This window comes from Strix aluco, chromosome 1, assembly GCF_031877795.1.
Source record: "Strix aluco isolate bStrAlu1 chromosome 1, bStrAlu1.hap1, whole genome shotgun sequence".
Classification (NCBI taxonomy): domain Eukaryota; kingdom Metazoa; phylum Chordata; class Aves; order Strigiformes; family Strigidae; genus Strix; species Strix aluco.
Genome location: NC_133931.1, coordinates 17,708,725 through 17,736,680, shown reverse-complemented (window position 1 = coordinate 17,736,680; position 27,956 = coordinate 17,708,725). Strand labels below are relative to the sequence as shown.

The 27,956-nt window shown below is 33.7% G+C and overlaps 1 protein-coding gene across 2 annotated transcripts in view; it reads right to left on the bottom strand.

Annotated features, from left to right (window-relative positions):
- The window catches only part of CSMD3 (CUB and Sushi multiple domains 3), a 756,099-nt gene that overhangs the window by 237,644 nt on the left and 490,499 nt on the right, over positions 1 to 27,956 (bottom strand). For both annotated transcript variants that reach the window (XM_074808674.1, XM_074808748.1), the window contains 5 exons: positions 25,953 to 26,122; positions 17,549 to 17,705; positions 13,249 to 13,440; positions 9,512 to 9,638; positions 8,484 to 8,686 (listed from right to left, as the gene is read on the bottom strand). In XM_074808674.1, coding sequence (XP_074664775.1) covers positions 8,484 to 8,686; positions 9,512 to 9,638; positions 13,249 to 13,440; positions 17,549 to 17,705; positions 25,953 to 26,122 — 849 coding nt within the window. The remainder of the gene's footprint in view (positions 1 to 8,483; positions 8,687 to 9,511; positions 9,639 to 13,248; positions 13,441 to 17,548; positions 17,706 to 25,952; positions 26,123 to 27,956) is intronic.

Below are 27,956 nucleotides of genomic sequence, written 5' to 3'. Positions count from 1 at the left end.
ACTGATTCTTATTTTCTTTTTCTTTTGCAAGGTTTTAAAATTCCTGTATGTAAATGAATTATATCTCAGACCGCATGTCTGAGTATGGTATGTAACTGAAGTTACCAGCCCACAAATAATTTTTTTCCACAGTCATATATAAAAGACTGAATGATGAGCATGCCTTCAGTCAAATGTCTTTGCTAGAGCTGTACTTTATTAGATCAGGCAGCTTATTGGAATACTTTTAAGAAAAAAGAAATATTTCTATGGCAATAAAATAGCAGCAAAAATCTCCCTTTAATTTAACTATGTTACAAAACACCCAGCCCTACCAGGAATGGGGTAAAAGGGAAAGTAGGAACAGACAATGAGCTAACAAACTTGAAGTAACTTCCATGTTAAGAACTCTTGTCAAATCTGAAGTAAGGAGATGTATGTGGGATGTAAAAATCCATATATGGAATTTGAAAGAATTATGGCCTGGGAAAGAGGGTCTGGATTCCACTAATGAAAGCTTTCCAAAAGGCCACGAGATTAGTTATAGAACATGAAAAAGTATCACTGATCAAGTGTAAATTTAGTTTGATATGCCTTCAAGGACTTTCACTTATATAAGTATATTTTGGCCATTCTCTCAAAATATTACTTCTCTCTAGATACATTTTTGTGATATGTTCATTCCATTATAAGTTAGCAATAAAACTTCAAAAATGCCTTTCTTTCTTACCGTATGGATTACATACAATAGAAAACACGCTTCAATTACACTCACTGACTGACAATGACAGATACATAGGGAGAGGAGGATAAGACCTTGGAGAAACAGAAGATAAATCTCCAAATAGCTGTCCCTCCTGTACATTTATCCATTCTACTGTAACCTGAGTGTAGAAAAAATGATAACAGCCCAGAAAATGTACCTGTACTTGGAGGAAAGAGCCCATCATATCTGTTTGAGTGCATGTGTGCGCCTCTATGCATGTGTTTGTGTATATCTATAAAGGATGGAACATGAATCATAAAGGAAATTGCTGATACTGAAAACGACAAACAGAAAATCCATCTCCAAAGTAGCATTAGTGCAATACCAGAATTTGTCAGTGAAAACAGAGGGCAGAATATCTCATTTTTTTACCACTGAAAAATGGTTTGCCCAGTCATATGATTGTCAATTCCATGCTGTTTTCTTCTGTGTTTGTTACCAAATACTTAAACAAGATACCTTTTTGGAGAATACTTCAAAACCAGCTCAAGACTATTCTCCTACATGCAAAACATACTGTAAGAACACTTGGTATCATCAAAATAGTTCCTGTAAAACTCATCTGATGAATTTGCCAGTCACACTGCAGTTTGCCTGTAATTCTATGCAAGATTGCAAAAAATGACTGCTGAATAACCAATGTAGCATGTGAATGCAGACACTAATTTTCAGGGTGAAATCTCCACAGGACAAGTGGCTGGGGAGGTATTTCTTCATACATAGAAGACAAAAAGTAGCAAGCTCTGGTCCCATGCAGTTTTGCTCACTTATTGGTAGTAATGGAAATGCAAGGAAGGGAAAGCTTCATTGAGATTCCACTCCTTATCCGGTCAATCGAGGCACATAATTTCAGTCCCAAAGAAGCCTAAAGAGGCAAACTGCATTATTAAGCAGAGGTTACTATTTGGTGATCAGGCTTCCTTATCCCCTCATTCTCTGATTTGCTACTGTGACTAAAATCGTACAGCTGGGTATGTGGATACAGACCAAATTGTAATGCCCTTCTATTGATGTCACAGCTATCTGTTAGGAAGACAAAATAGCATAATCCATATACTTTTGACTATATTTTTTACTGACTAATACAAAATGGAAAATAACATACATTCTATTAATTAAATCTTCAAAGAATCTTAGCTGAAATAATTTCAAATATTTGTACAAACGTACTACTATAGAAACTTTTGACCCTTTTGTGCACTATTTCAATCAAAAAATTCTTTAAAGAATTTAGTCAAAGAGGTTGGATTAATCAAAGAGAAAAAATTTACGATAAAAGTAAGAGACCTTTTTCTGAAATAGAAAAGTAGTTTCATTTATAACATTATGATTCCACATAAAGATATTTTTTCACTTCCAAATTTAGTTTTATAGAAAATTATAAAGACCTGCAATGGCTTTTGTTTGGAGATGAAATGACCCACCAAAATTACAAATTTTATTTGAGAAACCTGAAGTACAGTGTTCAATTTTTTATTGCTTTAACTGAAAACGTACCAGCATATTTTCCAGATTCAAAGAATAGATTCACACATATTAAATTGAAATATGAACTTAAAACATTAATCTGAGACACATGATGTTCCCAATTAGGAGCCAAATCAGCTTGAGCTCTCTGAAATGCCATGTCACAAGTCAGACAAAGTCTATTTTTAACTCTTCATCTATAAATTTAGGGCAAGTGAATAGGCTTTGCATTGATGTAAGTCACAAGGGTTTGGCAAAACTATGTTGCATGGGGTTTAAATTAAGGAAGTTCCATCTTCAATATAATTGAGTAATTTTTACGGTAACATGACCAAGAGGACTATTCGTTTATAATTTCAACAGTACTTACAGATTAACCTGTTTCTTTCAACAAATCCTTTCTGCTTTCAGCTATCCATACCATAAATCCAGGTCTCTAGCTACAAGCCATTACCAAGGCATTTCACATGGAAGTATTAACTCATCATATTTGCCTGCATAAAATACACATATCCTATATACTACTGAACTAAGAGATAATAGCTACAGAGCAGTTAATGTCAATTACAGACTTGTGACAGGAATGACATTTTTGCCACTGAAGGACCCATACGTGGTTATTCCTTTTACTAATATCTGCTACTTAGAAGAAAAGCAACAGTTGATAAAAGGAAACAAATTTATTCAATGGTTTCTTTCTTTTAAGCCTCTTGATGCTATAACAAAAACAAAACAACCCACAAAAAACCATACAGAAACAAAAAAACCCAAGAAAATACACACCAACACCAGCCCCAGCAAAACAAAACAAAAAATACTGGGCTAAATTTAGAAGTGCGAACATTCAGTTATTTCTGATAGAAAAATAGTCATCCTGAATTCTCTAAATCCAAAGGACTCCTCTCAAAGTTGAAAGAAATCCAAACTAGAGCATGAAAACATTTTTGATGAAAAGCTGGTTCTGTTATGGAATAGACATGAGGAATAATAAATCCTATCTTACTGACTTCAGAAAAGCTGAGTTATTTTAGGGAACGGTTCCTAGACCAGCTGTGCTAATAAAGAGCACTCTAAGAAAGAAAACAATTAAATTCCCCAAATCCATTCTCAAATCACCTCCAGGTTAAACATGCCAGAAGTAGAGGTCTCTGTTACTGGAAAACCAGAGGGGGGAAAAAAAAAAAATATACAAGAGGGTGTTCAGTGTCAAAAAATCTTCCTAAATGAGACTGTGGTGAATATGTCTTTCCTTGAATAAAAAAAAAAATCCCACCAAAAAAACCCCACCACCAAACAAAAAAATCCCCAATAATGAAAACAACCAACCAACCAACAACCAAAAAAATAATCATAGGGCATTTAGAAGACAGTGTGGCTATAAATCAGCACTAAACAGAAATATAGAAAGCTGACTTGTAAACATTTAAATGTAATCAAAGTAAGCAATATCATGCAGTCTAATTCTAGACTGGAAACAATATTGCAAAACTTAAGCCATCAAGATATGTACCTAACAGAAATTTTCTAGACTTTTTCTGTAGTCTGCAGAGACAAGTAACTCCAAAGGGCTATTCACCCTGCCTTAAAATAAGGAGAGAGTTGTAGTTTGACAGTAGAATAAATCCAAGCATTTTAAGGCATATCTTGTTATATAAGAAACTGCTGTCACATGATATAAAATACTGCTAGAACATCTATTTACAAAAACACTCCCAAATACTTAAAACATGTTTACAGGTTAGTTCTGCACTGGCTGCCTTATAATGCTCCAAAAATGCTCTATATTTTGTGCTGTTTAATTAGTCTGAAATGTGACTGCACACTTAGGTCTGGGCAGAATACCGTCTGTAATGCCAAATGACTCAGTAGTACAGCTGTTAATGATGAAATAGTGTCATACAAAAGACAAATACAGATCCTTCCTTTGTGCATAAATGATAAATGGCACCTGAACTGCTAAGGCTAGCAGAGAAGAAACCTCTCTGTAATACTAGATTCAAAGGCCCTAGAAATCTATGGAAATCATAGAATCAGAATGGTTTGGATTGGAAGGGACCTTAAAGATCTTTGAGTTCCAAACCCCTTGCCATGGGCAGGGACACCTTTCACTAGATCAGGTTGCTCAAAGTCCCAACCAACCTGGCCTTGAACACTGCCAGGGAGGGGGCAGCCACAACTTCTCTGGGCAACCTCCTCCAGTGCCTCATCACCCTCACAGTAAACAATTTCTTCCTCATATCTAATCTAAATCTACCCTCTTCCAGTTTAAAATCATTACCCCTCGTCCTATCCCTACACTCTCTGATAAAAAGTCCCTCCCCATCTTTCCTGTAGGCCCCCTTTAAGTACTGGAAGGCCACTATAAGGTCTCTCCAGATTCTTCTCTTCTCCAGGCTAAACAACCCCAATTCTCTCAGCCTTTCCCCATAAGGGAGGTGCTCCAGCCCCCTGATTATCTTCACAGCCTCCTCTGGACCCGCTTGAGCAGGCCCATGTCCTCCTTATGTTGGGGACCCCAGAGCTGGACACAGAATTGCAGGTGGGGTCTCATGATAGTAGAATAGAGGGGGAGAATTACCTCCCTTGACTTCCTGACCACGCTTCTCTTGGTGCAGCCCAAGATACATGGGTTTTCTGGGTTGTGAGCACACATTGCTGGCTCATAGTCAGTTTTCCATGCACTAATACCCCCAAGTCCTTCTCTGCAGAGCTGCTCTCATCAAGTTCAGTAGGATCTGATATTACACACTTCACCCATATTAAAGAGACTAAAAAGTTTAAGCACACACAATTATCACCCAATTTTTAGGCCTTTAATGTTCTCACTGAACTTTTTCCTGTTCTCTTTCTTTGTCTTTTCCTCTCTCAACTACTACTTTCACTTAGTGACAAGAAGCAATGTTGGCAGAACAAAATATTTCATTATGCTTAATACTTCTGTCTGACCCTGATATATACAGCTCATGTCTCTGGCAAATACATTCTTGTTCCCTTATCTTTCTCCTTCACTTTTCTTGAAGGTCTAATTTTCCATTTTGTGCAGAATTTACTAACCAAATGGATTTACTGCTGATTTCATTGATGTTTTTCTAGTATGTATTGGGCTCTTCATTCTCTGTCTCTGACAGTTCAGAGAAAATATGCTATAACAGGTACTTCTTGTTTGCATAGTGCTTGTGGCCTGTTGTCAACCTTTCACTCTTAATTTAAGGGAAGACCTCTGGCACCAGTTCTCTAGCTACATTATTCAATATTTCCATCCCATTTAAACACGTTCCAAAATCCTGATACTGCGATCCTACTGGTGAATCCCCGCAGGTTCTTATTTCTCTTTTACACATATATACAAAGTGTATACACGTATCTACAAAGTTTTTAAATATTCTGCATTATTACACATCTTTTTGTACTTTGTTTTTCAGGCTTTGTGGGCTCTTCTTTCTATTGTATTCCTTCACTATCATCTAAAAGGAGACCACAGAAACTGAGAAATTTTACAGTTTATGTGAAGAGATTCCATAATCATGGTTTGCAGATGTCCAAAAAGAAAATTAGACACTACACATCAAAGACAGTACTAGACCAAAGGTCTGCTCCACTTAGTGATGAGATGTGAAGTCAACGAGTCATGTTTTGTTTACATTAGTAGTACCTTAGTAGTCCTAGATACATGATGGTGGTGGAAAGTACAGAAGCATGAGTAGGCTGAGCTCCCTTATTTCATCCCAAATCCATCACTTTCTCTTCTCCCTCTCAAGAGTAATGCATAATTGTACTAACTTAGAAAATTTATCCTTGTCAACCTCAAAAAAGTCTGCAGTATTCCTTAGAAGTTCAGCATAAAATAAATAGTTTTCTTCATATTAATTACTTACAGAGATTATAAATGTTAAAATCATGGAAATAGTTCTATTTCAGATTTTTAAAAATCCCTTTTATTTTTCCTCAAAAAAAGGCAAGAAAACAAAAAGAAAGAAACAAAACAGACTAATTGAGGCAATGGGCAAGAAAATCTCATCTTGACGCTCTTCTTCCCATCCCTTAAATTTTACAAAAGTATTAACAACTTTGATGCCATGTAAAGGATTATGTTGGGCAGCCCTAGACAAAGATAATTCTAATAGTGCTGGCTGGAATACATAATACTAATTAAATTATAATTTTCTTTCTACTATTTATATAATATTTCAGATTCTCTAGGCTTTCCCTCTCCCCACCCTTTAATTTGGTGAAGAATGCTATCTCATCTGTAATTTATGTTATCAGATAAAAATTAATTTTTTGTATATATTGGATGATTTGTAAAGGAGTGAAATTCAAGTTATACCACATTATCTGTGGTGAACATTTTCACTCATTAAAAAAATGGCAGATGCAAAACTGTGTATGAACAGTTGATAAAATGAGATCAAAACTGTAAGGACCTGATAAACTTAATGCACTTTTTAAAACAGATTTTTAGTTTAAAGATTAAGAAAATAATATAAAAATAATAAAGCATTCATAGTCTTAAAAAGGTTTGAACATAAAATGTCTGTTGTCATTGAATAACATTCCTCTTGAGGTAAAAGGGTCAATAATTCTGTTAAATACTCATACCCAATTTCATGAAATGGCAAGAGGAAAGTAGAAGCAGATACTTCCCCTGTGTGAGCTTTCTGTTTGTTAATTACACTGTACGTAAAGTACACAGACACCATCTGTTTCACTCAGACAACATTATATACTCAAAGAAAGTATATGAAAGCTTGAAATGAAGTTGAACAGAATCATCTTTCTCTTTCCTCCATCTCCTCAAATATACTTCTTTCCTGGTTAGTAAAATAATATGTTGAAACAGCAACAATCTTAACATTATAAAAAACAAACAAACCAACCCTCTGCAATCCTAATAAGGAATATATAGCCAAACTGTGCAACATCAAGTATTTGAGAAGGATCACTGTGATTTTGTGAACCTGGACTGAGAGTAAGAGAAATGCTGAGGCAGTAACAGTTCATGGATCCTTTTAAACTGTCATCATTAGATCTCAACAGACTGCAAGAGCATGGAGAATTAAATAAAATACCTCTCCTTTCAGATGAAACTCTAAAACGTCTTTTCAGGTGAAGCACTGGAAAGTGCATCAGTAGCTGCTTTATGGCTTTTGTCCCATGTCCCATCCATTTTTCCTTGCAAATCCATTCTTAGTCTACATCAATCTCTTTTTCCACTCACCCTAAATGACTACCTGAATAAGTTCAGTGCATAATGCTCTCCCCATTCCCTTTTTGGCCTCAACATCAAATAAAGGAGCAAATATGTGAGACTCTCCCAGACAGGCTCTGGAAGGGGGTAAAATTACAAAAATATCTTAGAGCAAAGGAATTAAAAACTGTATTCATGGCTTCAAAAACCAGCAGATGGAGCAGATGCACTCTTTCACTACACATTAAATACCTTGTACTTTGTCCTCTCATTCACATACTCCATTCTTCCTTCAAATCACTGTGTGCACACACATGTATTTATCATACACATAGAAAGAATGAGGGTAGGGGAAAACAAGGACTAATACAACTACTAAGAACAGGAAGCACAACAAGGTAAATAATGTTATCATTAAGAGTGTCTGTGTCAACCCATGTTAGAAACATTGCTACTGCTAAACAAAATTACAATATTAGAACAGATCTTACTAATTTTGAAAAAAATACATATAAATTTCACTGACCAGAAAAAAAGAAGGTCAAACTGGACCTCACTCAATGATTTGTTCTGTATCACCATTAAAAATTCTAAAGGGATTTAATAATAGTTAAGTAACTGTTTAGATTTGTTACCATGCTGCTGTAATGAGATGAAATAGAGCTAGAAGGCAAAAGGAAGAAGGACACTGCTGTTCCTGTAGTGCTATTTCCCATTTCATCCTAAACAAGCGCAGCAGGAATGAAAACTCTGCACAGATGTCTCTGAAAGCAGAACCTCTTACTGATTAAAAAAGGATGGAGCCTTTATCATGCCTCCATCACCTCCTTTTCATAATTATGAGCATTCTGGCACTGCCACAGCTGCCCTTGAAACAAAGCCAAACTAGCAAAGGACATGGGTTTTGGTTTGTTTTGGGGGGTTTTTTTGAGATAAAAATACAACTTTACAACCAATCTGTAAGTCTGGGCCAATACTTCCCCTAACAAAGTCAGAAATGTTTTCACTGATTTCAATTGTTCCCAGCACTACAATTATCTGTGAGTGAATCACCTTATAAAAAAATTAAATTCATCAACTTACTTGAAAACTGTATGGCAAATCCAGATTTGCTGATATAAAAATCTGTGTCAAACTGGATAGTTACTATGTTGAGTGTACTGTGAATGCCTTCAGGAACAAGGGATCCACTAATTTCTTTGAGTAACATCTCATTCTCAGGTGGACCATCCCAAACTCGTAGAATGTCATGGGATGCCTCAGTATCAAAAGCAAGAAACTGGAGGCTGTAAGAATACCATGATTTTATTGTCAGCTTTCATATAGCAACATATCTTTACCAACAAAACTAAATCAAGAAAGCAAATAAACTTTGATTTCCAAGAGTGATTTTCCATTATGTTTCACATCTTTACCTTTGGATTCATAAAAGCCCAATACAGAAATGTATTTGAAATAAAAAATACCAATAATATTTGAATTTGCCTACCATGAAATAATACAGCACTTCAGCCATTCAAATAATCTATAAGTATCCACAGAATCTTTTCAGAAAATAGTGTTGTTTTTCTCAACAATATTATGTATCACATTATCATGAAAACAAATTAAATAGAGCTGTAAACTCATGCAATTAGTGATATAGCGTGAATAGATGTCTAACTAAAATAACTACTGAACTCCAGGGTTTTTTAAAAAATGTAGTCTTCCACTAAATGGTTCTGCTGACCCCAGCACTTTTCACTTTTTACATATTCAATCTTATAACTTTTGTATTAAAATATCATTAATATTAAATATTTTTAATCAGATTTCCAGTTAACAGTTCCAGTCTGTATATATTTTTGCCTATATACAGTTATGAATAGGTTTAAATTTCATCAGCATTTCACAAAAATATAACCAATTTTAAAGTTTGATCTCCATCAGACAATGTTCATTGAAAAATAGTTTCAACACAAACCTACATATTCAAACTTAGCATGTTGAAAATACTGGCCTTGAGCTGCATCTTAAATTTTAAATCCTAAATCCTTTTTTTCACCACTGTACAGGTAAGACTTGGTTATTACATAATCAGAAAGTTCTGTTGTAAGATTTGTTTCCAGTACCTGACAATATTTCCTGGGTCTACTTCAATCACCCACATGCAACGCAGATTGTTGTCATAGGGAAAAGGATAGCCAGGAGACAAGATTCTTCCTGATGATTCTCCTTTAAAACGGCCTCCACATTCAGCTAATAAAGAACATTACATAATGTGTTACTTTTAATTCATTACAGATGGTCTTCCAGCTAATCATCTGAGCAATCAATTTATACATCTACTCTCTTGCTGAGTAAGTAACACAACTAAACTGACTATGCCCTAAGATTGTAAAACAACATATAAGGACTTGAAATGCCTTGGGAAAGGAACCTGTAAATGTGGTTTTATTTGAATATGTTTGTATTTTCCTTTGGCATATATGTTTTTTCTAATAATTTAACACACCTTAATACTTAGAAAACATGCCCTTATATAATGAAAGGAACATGGATTGTTAAAAAAAACAACACACCAAGAACACCATGTCACCCTAAAGCAGTAGAATTAAATTAAAAAACCTAAATAAATAAATACAAAATAAAATATATATATTTTTTAAATAGATTATATATACTAAATAAAAGCAGGCTATTTTGAGAGAAAATCAGTCTTTGACCCTAGGGAAAAAAGTTGTAAATCTTTGTCAAAACTTGTCCTTGAATCTATAGTATTTCTTAGAGGATAACAGGTGGCAAATAGCTCCCTCTTAGATGGCCTCAGCCATTTATTAGGCAAAACTGGGTATTTCGTAATCTTAATACCTAATCTTTGAGAAAACCTGATTTTTTAAATGTAGATCCTTGAGGCCTTTAAAGCTTTCCCATTTCACTTTCCTTCCTTTTAAAGTCCCTCTAATGCTTTCTCTCTTGTAAAGTGCAAAACCAAATTAATACTTTGATTAGATCTCATGGTATAGCTAAAATGCAGTTTTATTTTGATTAAACATCACCTAAAATATTTAGTTGAGAGATATATTACCTTATGATCTGTGAATTCCATGACAAAATATAATTGAAATGCTACACTTGATGGATTTTCTCACATAATAAAAGCAAATTTGCAGAGACAGGTGGCCTTTCATATCTTTTTTAAGCATTTTGCCAATCTGTTAATCCCTAAATACTCTTTAAAAAAAAAATCTTTCATAATTATTCAACTCAGAAGATAGCATAGTCCATTATTCTTCCAGTAGAGTAAGGATATAAATAGAGTACACTATAAAGAAAAAATTACTCACTGACACACTGAATGAAATTTAAAATTAATTGCATTTCACCCAGGACCAGTGATCAACTACAAGTTTATAATTTCTAATTTTCACAGAGGATAACCGGTTTGGTTTTTTATTATGATTTTTGAACATTCCTTCTCTCTTTCCAGTGGCTTATTTCTGCCTCTCCAACAAGGTTCCAACTCTCCAGTTTTTCTGGTTGCTGAATCAGCTGTGCTAGTGGTGACTTCTCAGAAAGCAGCACCCTCTCAGGTTACAGTCAGGAGTAACAGAGTATTTCAAGAGTATTTCAAAGCATGTGCAGTGATCCTTAATTAACATGAAAAACCAGAAGGTATGTGGAATTCAAGATCATTATTTACAATTGACATTCAAAAGCTTTTGATTTCTTAGGCTTGTCTACAGAAAAAGCTTACTTGTTTTAATTAAAATTCTTTTAAAATCTATTTAGCCAAAGCTATGCAATCCTCAGGTTAGGATGGATACTACTGCTGATACAGACAACAGCTTTACAGCTGTTTAACTCTTCTCTGGATGCAAGTAACATGTTTTACTACTTGCCTATGGAGAAATACCTAATTGATATAAACAAAATCAATATAAATAATTTCTAAACTCACTTAAATGACACCATCTACGTACTTTTGTTTGCTTAATGAAGAGCAATACATACAAATACATGGTATTCTGAACGGGATGGATAAGTAAGTAACCTCCCTGTAAACAGCAGAATAATAGATATGTTTTGAATAAGATTAATTTAAAACTCAAGAAGCTTACACCACAGATTAATTCACATTCTAAATAGATTCACCTATACAGAACATCTTGGAATAATTATAATGTAGTTTTCATAATGAGTCTGGTGTCAGTGCAAAACCTAGGTGTTTAATTTGTGTAATTTTTTGAAAGATAGTGATTTGACATGGATGGTTTACCAATATCGAAAAAAAAAAAAAAAAAAAAAGAATATAAAACCTTGAGTATATGCAGCATATTATCACTTTTAACAGAGATCCAGATTCAACTCTGGATTTCAGTATGTTGAAATTTTTTGTTCGGTTATATCAACTCTGAATATAGCTCACTTCCTAATACAGAGGTGGCCAACCTGTACCTTTTGAGCTGTATGCATCTATTTTGGAGAGGAACCGCTGAATAATTAAATCCAGGGATCTTCCTCCAAACAGCCTGTCATGTAGGTAACACATGACAACAGTGTTCAACTCCCATCTGTGAGCTATTCTAGCGATCCCCTTTCAGTAGACCATCTAGATTTGAGTTATATTAGGGTTTGAATATTTGCTTAGAATGTGAGAAAGTTGAAGCTCCCACAGTTAGTGTACATAGTTCACAGTACCCAATATAGATAATTAATACAAAAAAGAAGGAATAACAAACATATTTACCTTGGTCTGTTTATAACCAAGAACTAACTCATATAGGTATCTGAGTGTTACTACAGTGATACAACCTATAATTTTTAATCCTTACAATGGAATTACAAATGTAATTTGTTTTTCAAACTTTTAATTCCAACTTTCTGGGCACCTTCACATTTTATTTGATCTTTTTGTTTCAACTTCCATCTTATTCTTTGTACACCTCCTACTTGCTACTGGCATGTTCCAACACCATGTTTTCCCCCTAATTCTTTGGTTTCATATATCCTAAATGATGTGGAAATTAGTTAAGGCTTATCACAAATTTTGGACTTAAGCATTTATTCCCTATTTAGTCTAAGAGAGCTGTTCAGTTCTTATTTGTTGTATATTTTTCCTAAATGGGCTTTATGTCTTGATGAAGTTATGCCAAAATACATTGTCTTCTGTTCAACTTAAATGTAGGCACAAAGTACATTTCACCCCATGCTTCCCCTAGTCATTCAATCCCAATTTCATCTAAAAAGAGATGAAAAAGGAAGAAAATTCCTAAAATATTTAAGTCTTGTCTTCTTTTTGCTCAGGAATTAAGCCTGTAGGGACCTGCACAACTTATAAAGTTATCATAATATTGTAATAAAGGGTATAATATTGTGTTACTCATCACAGCAACATAACAGAAGCCAAGTGATGAAAATACGTCTTTATCTCTTTGTATCTTTAAGTTTTTATTTTAATTGATTTTGTAGTATTTATATGTAAATACATGAAAATTTTTCTAGCTTAATATTATTTATATAAAATTAGAAAAAAAAATACTAGTTTTACAACCCCTCGTAAAACATATATGCTCCCAGCTTTCTGAATAAGCTGTCTTTTTATGTTGACTATTTAATGACTATAACTAGATTTTCATGTATGAGGAACTTCAATATGCACAAATGTTTAGTAATTACCTTTTTTATCATAAGAAAACCAATACCACTCACATAGACTTAGACCTATGCAGACAGATCTGTAAATGTAAGTGTAAATAGATCTGTATAATACATATCAGATTTCACACAGATCTAACAATCCTTACAATTTTTTTCTTTCTTATATTCAGGTAATAGTTTAAGTAAATAAAAAATAAGAGTCTACTACCAATACATGATGGCAGAGGATAGTCCCATGCCCTTCTTTCTCCAGTCATACACTTTAAAAGGCTACTTCCATGGAGTGTGTAACCTGGATTGCATCCATAAATTATAGTGCTTCCAGCAAAATGGCCTTGGTCACTGATTTTATATCCAAACTGTGGCACACCAGGGTCCTCACAATGTGAAAGTTCAAAACCTGTGGTAGGAATAAAACATTGCAGTTACAAAATCAGATACATACATTAATGAAATCAAGATTTTCTGTTTTCCAGTGGAAATCAAGCATTTTCAGACTACATATAACAAGATATTTAAGGTTTCTTCTCTGCTTTTAAACAGTCTAAGTAGGATAACTGTCTGTACTCGTCACTTAGAGCATACAAAATAAACTGTGTCATAACAACATTTTTCCTAAGAGTCCAATTAAAGACTGAGAAGGAAATTCATTATCATTATCAGTTCTAAAATTATATGATAAATTGTAAAATGGCAGTTACAGTGACTGTCCATTTACTTTGATGACAATCTTGTTTGTGAATATACATTTAAAGGCTCATAAACAAAATTGCACAGTAGATTTGTTTGTTGTTACTGAGCACAGTAACACCAATGGCACAATAGCACCTATGGCACCAAAGAAATACTGTTATATTCATCAATCCCTACCATAACCCTGTGTTTAATAGCTTGTAAATTTAAAAACCACACGCAGGAAGCAATGATAATGATGATATAAAGAACTCAAGACAAACATTTCAAACACTTTGGAGAATTAAGAGATATGGAGCAAGAAGAAAACAAAATGACTTAAGCATTATGCAGAAACAGGGAAGCGTGTTAACCATTTGGGGAAACAAACTGTAATTTGGTGGAAAGATTTTCTATTGGGAATAAGGTTTTCTGTTATTAACCAAGAAGCAGCTTGAAACCTCACTTTGTTCAAAATCAAATGTATTTTATCAATATCAAGGTAAGGTAAAAAAGGCACTTTGTGTCAGATTTATATTCCTACATGTAGGTGACATGGAAGCAGATGAAGGGTTTTTCATATCTTCATTGTTCAGTGATTTACACAGCATTTGTCCATCTGGTCAACAGTTGGTAGCCTTTCACAATCTCTCCTCAGGTACTGAATAATTACTATCAATTGGTTGAAAAATGGTCATTATTTTATTTTACAGACCAAATGCTGCAGGTTGGATAAGTCTGTTTGCTCACATAAGGAAAATAAATAGGTGAAATTCTGTATCATTCCAATTCTTCCTTCAGCCCATTTAAAGTTTCGCTGAAAATAGCTCACCTCCCGAAGACCCTCCACAACCTCCAAGCTGAAGTTTTCTCATTCCTAGCTAAGCTATTGTTTCCCAGTATGGACCATACTGCAAAAGATCTAAAAGAGGCTAATGTGAGTCTCAAATGAAGCTTTTTTAATATTGCCAGTTTCGATACTTATTGACCAGTTAGAACTTTCTGTCTTCTAAGAAAATTGTTGATCATACTGTGTGAAAAGAAGTTAAAGCATGTCTTGATCTCTGAAATGTCCTCATGTCTGGATGGCCTGCTTATAGACACACCTCCAAAGTAGATTTTTTAACTGATCACTTCCCTCTTGAGAGTGAACATCTAACCAGATATCCACACAGGGCTGGCAGTTCTGGCACCCAGACCAAAGGGAAAATTGTACCCTTCTGGAAAAGCACCTCATAGCTAGGGGCATAGTGAAGGGGATCTAGAATGGCAGTAGTTAGATATTTTAGGCAACTGAAAGAGGATGAATCCTCACAAAGTGTCCCTGAAGACACAGAATGTTTCATTACATCTTGTGGGGATTTTGTTTAGTGCTTAAAAGCACCAGGGTAAGCCCATGGTACTCTTTGAAGGCTTCATGGTCTATGCAAAACAAGTATTAGCTGTCTTTCCCAAAATGAAAAATGGCCAGTGGGTGATGATTAGTGGCACAAAATGTAGTTGTAGGCCAGTAACTAGTGGTGTGCCCTAGGAGTCAATAGTGGGTCAATCCCATTCAACATCTTCATTAATGATCTGGATGAAGGAGAAGAGTGTACCCTCAGCAAGTTTGATGATAACATGAAACTAGGAGTGGCTGGTACACCAGAGGGTCATGCTGCCATCCAGAGTGATCTCAACAGGCTGGAGAAACTGGCCAACATGAGCCCCAGGAAGTTCAACATGGAGAAGTGCAAAGTCCTGCAAATGGGGAGGAACAACCTCATGCACCAGAATATGCTGGGGAACATCCAGTTGGAAAGCAGCTTTGTGGAAGTGTACCTGGGAGTCCTGGTGGATGCCAAGCTGAACATGAGCCAGAAACGTACCCTTGCAGCAGAGAAGGCTAATGCTATCCTGGGCTGCATTAGTAGGCATGTTGCCAGCAGGTTGACAGACATGATTCTTCCCCTCTACCCTAAGCACTGTTGAGGCCACGTCTGGAGTAGTGTTCAGTTCTGGTCTCCCCAGTACAAGAGAGATGTGGAGCTAATGAAGAGAGCCAGTGAAGGGCCACTAAGATGATTGTAAAATGGAGCATCTCTCCTAAAAGTTGAGAGAGCTGGGACTGTTCAGCCTGGAGAAGAGAAGGCTCAGGGGGATCTTATCCATGCATATAAATCTGAAGAGAGAGTGTAAAGGAGATGGAGTCCACAAAGTGCTGTGTTTTAGGTTGACTAAACCAGTGTTGATAACAGACCAATGTTTCTACTATTGTTGAGCAGTACTTGCGCAGCATCAAGTTCTTCTCTGTTTCTCACTCTGCCCCCACAGCAAGTAAGCTGGAAGTGGGCAAGAGACTGGAAGGGGACGCAACTGGGACAGCTGACCCCAGGTGATCAAAGAGATATTTCATGCCACATAACATCATGCTGAGTCATTCAACTAGGGGATAGTCTTTCCAAAGGGGCTGTTTCTCAGAGACTGGCTGGGCACTGGTCTGCTTGTGGGAAGTGATGAGTGACTGACTTTGCATCACTTTGCTTTTTCATCTTCTCTTTCCTCCCTATCTTTATTTTGACCTGTGAGTTTTTCTCAGTTGTTCTCTTCCAATTCTACAAATATCTACAAAAGAAGATTCAGGCTAATAACTATTCAGGGTAGGAAAGTGTGTTCTGTGAGAATGCCTGTCTCAAATGACAGGAAATGTTAATGATAAGGTTCAAGTGTTGGGCTTGCACGTACCTATATAAGTAAGAAAAATTAAATACCTTGACACTTACATAGTAACACAGCACTGGAAGGCCTATCTTTAATCATAGGGTATAGTCCTATGCTATCACAGGCTAATACATAGTATAATTATGCAACTTTCACCTGAAAAATAATTACATACTCTTGTAGTATCTTGAAATATTTTCCTTTCATTATGCTAGACTTATTTTTATTAGAATTAGTTTTAAAAACATGATGGAGAGTTTTTGAAGCATAAGAACATTTTTTGAACAAGTGAAAATGATTGATTTAAGCACAGGAAGAAAAAAGGATTTTAGCAGCTACATTGCAGAGTTACCTTATAATACTGTTCTGCTTGCTAAAAATTCAGTTTTATATAATAATTCAGTCATGATAAAATAATTATACACTAAAGAAATCATATACACTACTTGTCAATAGACACATGTAACGGTCATATATATTTTCAGAACTTGCCACTTGATAAAATAGATATGTATTACTATTTCCTGTATACCCTCTAGGCCAGAGATCCGAAAAGGTTTTTCCTCTTCTAATCTTTATAGTTTAATTTTGTCAGTCTATGTATAGGTAAGAAGTTTTTGTTAGGAACCTTTCTTTTCAGTTTGGTTCCAAATTGTATTATTCCAAACAATAATCCAAGATCAGAAACTGCTAGTCTAAGGCAAAGCTGGTATCAGACACAAGTTTTAAGATGGAGAATGTCTTTTACTTATGAATTATCTACATGAAACAATGGGGTTTGGTTACACATTTAAAACTACTTACACTTAGATATTTTTATGTGCTAATACAATTAATTGAAAATTTTTTCTTACCTTTTCCAAGACTGAAAAAAACTTCAAAATAACTCTCTAGGAAAAAGACAGTGGTTTAAGTATCAACCTATGCAAAGTACTGTCAAAGCAAGGCTTCAGTATCCTACACGTTTTGGATTTTTGAGGTACAATTATGAAACTATATTATTTTGATGAGAGATGAGTGATTTGCCTTTGATTTTATCATTATTTGTCTTTTGACTGCCTTTTCATGTTATGAGCAAAGACTTTTCATTCATTTAAGATCGTAAATCTATTACTACTGTTGTCTCAGATACTTACTGGTATACACAAGCTGAAAACCTTCATCAGTGCCCTCCATGTCTGAGTTAAATTCCAACCACAAATGATTTGAAGTACTACTTAGTGTCAGGCCTCTTAATGATGCCCCAGTATATGCACCCAACAGGTGAGCAGTGTTGTCTTTGCCATCATAGATCTGTAAAACAAATGCAAGTTTTACAGTTATGAAGAAAAAAAATGAGATCTTTGATTTACAGGATAATTCTGTACATCTCTATTAAGAGGGAGGACAGCTCTGTCAAAGGATATCTATTGCCAGTCAACCTGGATTATTCTTTGGATATGCTGTTTGCCTCTCTTGAGCTAAGCTGACTTAATTGTGGTGATTTTTCAAATGCACAATTTAAAATATGTCAGTTCCATTTTTGCATAACAATGGAAGTGGACAGAGGTGCCATATCAGCTCAGTGTTTTTAAACCTGTGCTTTCTCTTTTACTGCCAGTATTGTAATGCTGGTCACAACCTATCAGCAAACACCTATTTTGTGTAGCTGTGTCTGCCTCAAGTCACTGAGGTGGTGTAATAAAAAAGCTCACATCTCCCCAACTTTGGATTGTTAAACCAACATCTGGGTTGTTTTTTTTTTTTTCTTTTTTATGTAAAGAGAGGTTCAAATATTACTATAAAGTAAAAGGAGACTAGGAAATAAATCAAACAACTGCTTCTGTAAATTGAAGGAGTATGTAATCTATATGTAAATTGAAACACAGCAGTTTTATTAGTCATTTTTCTTCAAGAGTTGTTCTTTTCCATATTTGAAACAGAAACTTCTATCAGACTATTAAATATATAGAACAATCTTTTAATAATTCCTAGCAAATTTCCTTACAAGCTTGGCTGCTTTAAAACATCACAGGTTGCTGCATTCCTATCATTCCTAAAAACAGTTAAACTATAACTTAATATTAATTACTAACCCAAACACTATGTCATGTAGGATTTATTTAGTGACTTCTACAGTAACTAAAACTTTGGTAAATAGATTTTAAGAAAAATTTCCCTTGCAAATCAATAAATTGATCTCTGAATAATTTTCAAATTGCAATATAGGGAAATTCTAAAGTTTTAGTAAAAAAAAATAGGGAATTGTCTCCAGTTCTAAATAAGATCTAATTGTATTAACTTGTAATTAAACCTTACATTTGTAAACAGGAATTTATACCACAATGAAATTAAAAAATACACCAGCAGTAGTTGTAAGGCAACAAAGTGGATGTGAACTATTATGATGCCTGTTCTCCATCTGTGAGAATGACTTATACACATAAACCCTATTGTGCAGAAATCCTCATCTCTAGCAATAACAGAGACTTTACATTTAATGATCTGTTGAAATAAAACAAATAAGCCATTTCTAGCTATCTCTAATGAATAAATAATTGTACAGCAGTTTAAGAAGCACAGCTAAATGACTTGGCATCATTTTTTTTTTGTTTTCTACTGATCAAGCAAATAAATTCCAAGCAAACTTCACATTTAAATGCCAATGTCCTTAAATGGAGTAAAAATATGAATTTAAAGAAAAAAAAAAAGTGCAATTAATGCTTATCAACTAAAAAATAATTTTTAAAAAAATATATAACAGTATTAAAATGGATTTCTTAATTTTATTTCAAACTTCTTTAAAACTGTACTGAGATTAGTAATCAAGTCAGTAAAAAAACAACAGAAAATTAGTTCTGAGATGGACTTAGTCTTGCTCCGGTAACTGAAAGAAAAACATCCATTCCAGGAGAATTACTGTTAACTTATGGAGATATTTACATCATGACAGACTTAAAGAAAACCCTGTTTAAATTTGATGCTCTTTCTCCTAATCTCTCCAAGCCACTTATTAATAATAACACACAAGTTTTCAGGATTTATTTTATTTTTAAACACTGCATAAGAGTAATCCATTTCCTGCTATGTGTGTATCACTTATACTTAACCAAAGGAAGCTAATAATAAGTTATACCAACTATTCTCAACATCTCACCAGAACTTCCCATAAGCCACCTCATGATACAAATTTTCTCCATGTTAGAATTTCCCCACACACATTTTATGGCCAATTTTGTTAACTGTCATCTCTCCAGAGTTGACACTAATACTATTTTATGGGCTAACTAGCTGCCCCACTGTTAGAATACTTCTAAGTCTATATTATTTCTATGAAGGAACAAAATTTAAAGTACCCTAACACTTCTGAAACTTTATGATTCTTTGAGTAGGAGAACTGTATTTGGAGACGATGTGATTCATCTGAACATGAAACTGAAATTTTTTATTTTCTTTTGGTTGCTGACTTACAGATATTCAGAGTAACATATAGTCCTCTTCTTCAGAGTGGGATCTCCCTTAGGACAATAAATGGATGTGTATTTTGTAGTATAATTCTCAATTTAAGTCATGTTGTCATTTTTGTGCTTCATTCAAGTTAATGGGCACTAAATAGAAATTTCTAGATGTAATTTAAATTATACAGTTTAAGTTGCAAAGTGGTAACAGCCTACATTCTCTTGTGAGATTTGAAGAACCAGCATTTTCTTTCTAACATTCCTAAAATAGGTGGGAGTTTTGCTAAAGATTTTGAAATTAATAATTCAGCTTCAGAATTTGATCCAGAAGACGAGATTATATGTGAATTAAGGTAGTACCATTATCTTACTTTTAATTTAGGAATATTCTTTCTTACAGGCCTTGCCAGCACATCTGGATTTATGTCACTTGGGTGCTAAATGTATGGCCTGAATAATATAATGCCTGAACATGTCAGTGACAAGATATTTGGAAAACAGTGGTCCATCCTTATCAGCTATTTAAAGACCTGTTCTGATAAATGATTAATTCATAAAGAGGAGCAAAGGCACAGAAAATTGCATTTATGTCCTTCATATCGCAGTGATATTTTGAAATGTTATAGGGAAGGATGCTAATAGTGAACACTTTAGATAAATATGATTTGAACTGATGTAATGTTTAATTTGGGGAAGACAGGTTATGTTTGCATTTATGGCTATAGAATATATAAGACTTCCTAAGCTTTCATGGGGTTCCACTATCAACAAATTTAAATGGAAATTAATGGTCTTGTTTCTGCTAACTTATTTAACTCCATAAAATTTTAGCAAGGGAATACTATAAAGTGAATGTATGAAATCTGTGCAATTTAATCAAACTATTTTTGAGATTTGTCATTGAAACATAAAAGGCATATGGATATGAAGATCTGTGCCTTTATAAAGAGAAGAAATAACATAAAATCAGCATCTCAAAGCTGCGGCTGTCAACACCCTGTCAAATGTATCATTTATATCGCATGCAAATAGAAGCACTAATATAAAGACAGAAAAGCACCCATATGTTTGGTGTGGGGTTTTTTTCCCCTGTATTTATTACCTATTTCTCACTCATGTTTTCAGGATGATATTCCGGAAAGATTATAATAGCAAGTGTGGAGATTCTTAAGAAGCAAATTAGCAAAGCCCCCAAACATTACCTCCTTTCAAGGTCTTTGCATAAAAACCCTCAAAAACTGAATCATGTACACATTTCAATGCTGGCCCACAGGTGAGACGGCAAACAAATGCAGTAAAACTGAAAGCTCCATATTTTGCAAGAGCACGAAGAGTGCTGAGCCAAGCCCAGGATAAGGAGACCCTTGATGCCAGTTCTTCTATTTGGTTTATTGACACACCATTACCTGCCTGTTGCTGCACTGAGTGTTGTAGTAGAAGGAAAAGAAAGATTGCTCTTTGCAGTATCAAAAATAATTCTTAAAACTATGTTATTCCACATAGTTGCAAACTCATCTGGCCCATCAGCTCTCACTCTACATACTGCCAAGCACATAACCTACTACAAAAGGAAAAAAAAATCCCCACAAACAACTGATATTTTTTCCATGTCAGTCCTTTTCATACTTGGTGTTCCTTTCTCTTTTGTTTCAGGTTAATTTATGGAAGCTGCCTGCAGATCTTTTCAGGGCAGGGGTTTGGGTTTTTTTAACATTAAGAGAAAAGTATTCAGTAATTAGTATCATGCATGCGTACATTTTTATTTATGTTGATATCTACTGAAAATAAAGAAAATAATCATATTATCTTTGTTCAAGCTTCAATTATAATAAAAGATACCCTTCCCCCAGTAAATTAGAAAAGTATATTAAAAAATCTTTGACATACAAGAATACTTTCTACATTCAGCTGATTTCAACACCAATGAAGTGTTCACCACTAACAATGGACTATTCAGGCAAGTAGAATGGCAACTCTGTTCCTTTCTGTGCATATCAAAAGGGTTTGCTTACAGCTAACAGAGACTACAGAGTTTACAAGCCAAACTGGTGAATGGAGATAAAAGCAAGGGAAAAAATGCAGGTAGAAATGTTCTCATATTTGGAAACCATGTATTATTTTCCCCTGCCTCCCACAGAGGAAATTTACTCTAAAAATTTTGTATTCTGGAAATGTAGTGCACAAATTCAGTTATCAGTACAATTACAAAGAAAGAAACAATTGTTATACAGTTTCTGAGATTAATGGATTTGCATATAGTGACTATACAGATCTTAAATTCTTCATATGCCTTCATGAAACTTTCATGAATATTAAAACAAGATGTGGCACTACCAAGAGCAGGTTATAGCCCTGCACAAAAAAATAAAAGTAGACACACATATATTTCTTATATTTTCCAATAAAAACCAACCAGCAAAACAAAAAACCCACATACAACATTAATGTAAATAGCCGGAGCACTTACATCAAAAAGATAAAAAGAGAATTGCATACTAAATGAAGCAAATAAAAAACAAATTATATGTTCTGAAACCTTTGTTCTATACCAGTTCAGAATTGATAAATGGGAACTCCTCCTTCACTGCCTGGGGAGTAACAGTAAGGGTGGTGATTTCTTTGCATTAAATATGCTGTTTGCCTCTAATGCTGTATTCCCAGTCCAGCTGTTTCATTGTTTCAATCACAGTGCTTGTCAGGTATAAATTTGATCCATGGTCAGTTAATTCATGTGGTAAGCAGTAGACCCCATGACTTGATTAAATAACATATCAAAAATTTAGTAGAATATTCAGTTTCTTTATTCTTTGAATGGAATTTTATCTGAATAGCTCTAATAATCTAAAATATTAGCTGATAGAAAAAGTAACACAAAGTACATGATTAACTTCTTTGTCAACATTTTAATCTATCAGTTCTGAAGAACAGAGATCCATTATCCATTTCTTAACCAAAGTCTGTAGCTAAAAAACTGAGCTTTAATTTTGAAATAATACAGGGTTGCTTTAATTGTGTTTGGGGAAAGGAAGTCCTGTCTGGAAGGTGTTGTTTAAGTATTTTGGTTTTCAAATGGTGAATTCATTACCCTCCCTATTTCATAGTTAAAAGGTAACTGTCACTCACTATACATCACTCAGCTGTTTAGTATAAGACTGGATGATTATTTATTTTTAACTCAACTTCCTTCCATTGACATTCTTCATTCTAGAAGACATCATTATTCTTTACTTACCTCAGATATTTCTTAGACTTTGGTCAAGGCATTAATATTTATATACATTTACAAAGTAGTGATATATATTAGATAGATGTACGCATTTGTTGACTATTATTGATTCACTTAAAACTAAAGTATAATCTTAATGTCCTAGTCCTGTAGCCAAATGCGTATTCTCCAAAGTCAGCAAAACAGGCAAATTAAGCAGTAGTTTCTCTTTTTTCATTTTAGCTACAAATTCTGCAAAAATAAAACGAAGTTTCTGCAAACTTGTCTTCAAAGATGTTTTACTGGGATTAATGTAAATCGGTCTAAGAGAATACAGGAAAAGAATGTGGATAACCAAGACTACTTTCCTTATCTTGAAGATATTAATGATAAATACTAGGCATATTCCCAAGTCAATCACACACCAAATCTTCCACTGATTCTTTTTCAGCTCCTGGAGATAAGCAGTAATCAATAATAATAGGGACCAACTTCAGAACTGGTTCCATGAGAAAAGTTTTGGAATGTGCGACTGCTTCTTTATATTTCCTGAAACAAACCTCCTTCTCAAATGAACACATCAAAAAACAGTCTTATGGGATTAAGACAATTTGTAAGAGCTTCAACTGAGAGATGAGGCAAGAAAAGACACGATGAGTTCCAGATATAATTCCTTCCCACAATATTAAACGTCAAGTGCCTCTGTCTTGCTACAATGAAAGATAGGCTGAAAAAAAGGTGATAACCATAATAAATAATACTTCTTGTATTTTTTTAATAGATTTGGGGCTATCTTCAGCTCATTATTATAATTCAAGACTGTTGATCTGAAAAACACTTTAATTACTAGATACTACTTTCACCTAATAGACACACCTGCAAAACACAGCAAATATTTCTGCCAATGACATTTACAGCTGAGTGGTGGCCTCCCTCCATTTATAATTAATTTGGCATTACTCTTAAGTTCACATTAATTGAGTAGCAATATTAAAGTAGAATTCCATTTTATAAGCCTCTGAGTTAACATTTTCTGGTTAAACATCTGTAGTGCACATGGTTGGAATGGCACTTGAGAAAACTTAAATGCATGGATCTTTTTAAAATTGTATGTGCATTAAATGGTTAAGAAAGAAAAAAGAAGAAAAAAGTTTGTCATGATTTATATTCGTATTTATTTATATTTATATAAAAGTTTATATTGCTGTAACTGTATATAACTGCAGCTCCCTCCCTCCAGTGCTATGACTTTTACACTAAGATAATAGATTTGAAAGGTTTCAAACTAAAAACTCTTGAGGAAAATGCAGTAGTATTCTTTGATTGGATGAGCATAAAAAATGTGGACAGAAACATTAGGATAGTGATTTGGATGGATAAGGATTCAAATTTACATGACCTGATTCAAATCTTATGATTATTTTGGTTAAAGATCTTACCATAACTTCACTAATTTTTCTGCTTCATTAAGAAATTCCAAAACCATTAAAATTACATACTTGCACACATCATCTGGATGTTTTAACATTAGCTTGAATAACTGGGGAGTTTTGTTTGGTTTTCTGCCATGCTATTTATAAGTTAATAAATACTAAGCATCTTTCAAATTAAATCTTTCTGTATTAATGAATGTAAAAATTAAAATATATCTACTTGGTTCTGAAATAAGCAGTGAGGCCAAAATAAAATGGGTATTTAGTAGCCTTTGGTTTATTTTGTTTTGACTGTGTTTTGTTTTATGAAGAACATAATACTTATTTTTATTTAAAACATTTTTTTAAATTTATTTTATTCTTCCTGCCTGATTTCATCTTACATTAGTTGTTTAGGTCTGCTTATGCCTTAAGTATAATTAAACCCTTTTGGAAATGCCTATGTCTGACAGAAATCCTAACCTAATACTCAGATGGCTAAAGTTAGATGAGCTAAAAAGCAGTCTGAATCGTAGCTGTTTCTTAGAAATGTATCTTTCCATAATCCTTCTCATTTTCATAACTACATGGCAGAATATGGTGGAAAAACTTTTTAAATCAAACATAATTGGCATGGTACCTCTTGTTTCTTTGATTTCTGAGAGGCAAGTTTAATTATATAGTCTGAAAACTTAGACAATTATTGAATCCATTTTACAGATATTTATGGTATTTAGATGGTATGTGTTTGTCGTGTTTTCCCAGGACAGTACTAAAACACACCCTGATCATCAGCAACTTTAAATATGTAGTTGGTTAAGCAATACATGCATTTGGAAATATATATTTTGGGGAATACAATAATAAAATCTATGAACAAATCAAAGTAAATGCTACAGAATTTATAGACTGAAATCACTCTATAAAACTCTGGAAAGTTTTATTATTCTGTTTTTCCCCTTTTTGTTTCTTTGTTTAACGCAAAAATTCTCTTCAAATGTAATTGCTGCGAAATTGCAGGAGATGTTACATACCACACAAGATTAAAGTCATTTAAAGTGTAAACCTCATGTACAAAATGCAGTAGGTAGACAGTGTATTAAATTAAGCTTCTGGGTGTAATGTTTATTATGTTTAGATCACAGCTCAAGTTATGAAGATACTGAGGAAGAAAATAGGATTTACAAAAGATGTAATTGATGAATATTTAACACTAAGAATAGACTACAAATACACATTAAGGCACCATATGGTTTAGAGTTTCAATCTCTTTTTTAGTTGTATGTAGTCAGAAAAATATATGTTGACTAGAGAAACACCTTAGGTTGCCTAATTTTTAAATTTTTAGAAATGGAACTGGTTTCGATACATATTTACTAAGAGGTGCTTATTACAAACTTACCTGACACTACCACAGACAGATAAACTTCAACAATACGAGGAACTACAAGTTTAGAAATAACAAATAAGTTACATGATTACATACCTTAAGAACATCTCCTTGGGCTAAATGAAATGTTCTGGCAGAAATATTGATTCCTTTCCCTGCTTGTACCTGAATGCTATAAATACATTCATGGTTGTTTTCATAGTTAAGAGGATAATTTGGGGACAATAAGATTCCTTCATTATTTGTCGTGGAGGCTCCGCATTCAGCTGCAATTAAAAGAAAATGTTAAGGTATATTTTAATAGAAAACATAAACAGTTTTAGTAATGATGATAACGAGAATGTTAATGCAACCTAGTTCAATATTATTAACATTTATTGATATCTAAAATCTAGTTCTAAATATGTGTTCATGACAGTGATTGAAAGCTATAAGAATATTTCTAAATTGAAATACTTTAATAAAAGTATGTTAAAATGATATGGAGAGTTATATTAAGGCACATTCCATAATTATAATGTTTTAAAGGATCTTTCTTGAATTCATAAATACTTGTAAAATAAATTAAAGTAAAAAACTCTAAAAGTTTTAATGTGTATATATATGTACATGTATATAAATATACATACATGCAGATACACACAGATTAATGAAAAAATATAATTTTTCCCTATTATTAATTTACTATAATAAACAACATAGTCAATTGTATAAATCACGGTAGAAAAAGTTGTGCTATATCTACCAGATAAACAATAGAAAAAATGATTTCATTAATAAACAAATAGAAAAATAGTAATTCCGGGGGGGGGGGGGGGGGGGAGAAATAAAAATCAATAAAATGGGTTTAAATAAGAAACTGTTTCCAAGTAATACTGTTATTATTCCAAAAAGAAACCTTGTAGTTGAGGATTTCGGTATCTGAGTTTAATCACAAAAAAACCCTGAAAACATAAAACCTTGAGGCAATGCTACAGTAGGCATTAATAACTAACTTTCATTTACTATCATATCTTAGATGACCTATATAATTTTAATTAAGACACTTTTAGCATTGAGGTACCAGGTATTTTAAATTAACAGTGACAAACTATTACAATTTTTTCCTTCCCTTTTTATTTAGTCTTGATATGCGGTCATTATAGTTTAAGGACAAGAGCATTTCCTCTCTTTTAACAGATTTGGATTAATTTTAAATTTAGCGTAAAACTAAATTTTCTGGGTTTATGTTTTTTTTTCAGGGTCACTTCAATATTCTTGACATTTATTTTACCCAGTCTCATGAGAATGCACCCCAGTTATTTTAACATAGGAAATCCTTTTGTGCAAAACTATGTGGTACTTTCAAAGGTTTGAAATGATATTTAAACAATCTATGGTATCTATTTTAAGAGCTATAATTGTTTATTAGCATTATTACAGTTCCCTCACCAGACTTGTTTGAGCGAAATCCAGGATATTGAAATATATATTTTGTATGTGAAATTTGTTCATTAAACAGCAAAAAAAATGTTGATTAACTACTCTTTCTGTATGCAACTAAAACAAACATTGTGCAGAAAGCCAAATCAGGCACAGATCAAAGCAGAAGAAATGTTTGAAGACTATGTGTAATTCAATAGTGACACAGAACAAGTACCCAAATAATTCAGGTGTCATCACTTTGTCTTAGAACAGTTGGATACACATAATCTAGGCAGAAATGGAAAACATTTTAGTCCACATGATCATGTCTATCCTTTTATTTCATTCTCAAATAAATGGTTATTTGCTACTCTGAAGATGCATAGGTCAGTTTGAATTACAACAATAGGAGTAAGATGATTATAATTTCAGGTTTGTGGGCTATCCTTTCCCATTTCAGAGAGATAGAAAAGACAAAAGGCACAAGGTAATAATGGTATTAAATTGATCCAACAACTCTGCTTTTGTCAGAACTGTAATTCAAAGCAATTTTTAAAAATCTGAACACAGCAGGGAGCTGAATGTTAGGACATTTTTAACTAATATTTGAAAGCCATGCTATGCTTTCTGTTAAAAAATCAGGAAATTATTCATGTCATAATATTTATCAATCTGATTGTACTTTTCTTAAGTTAG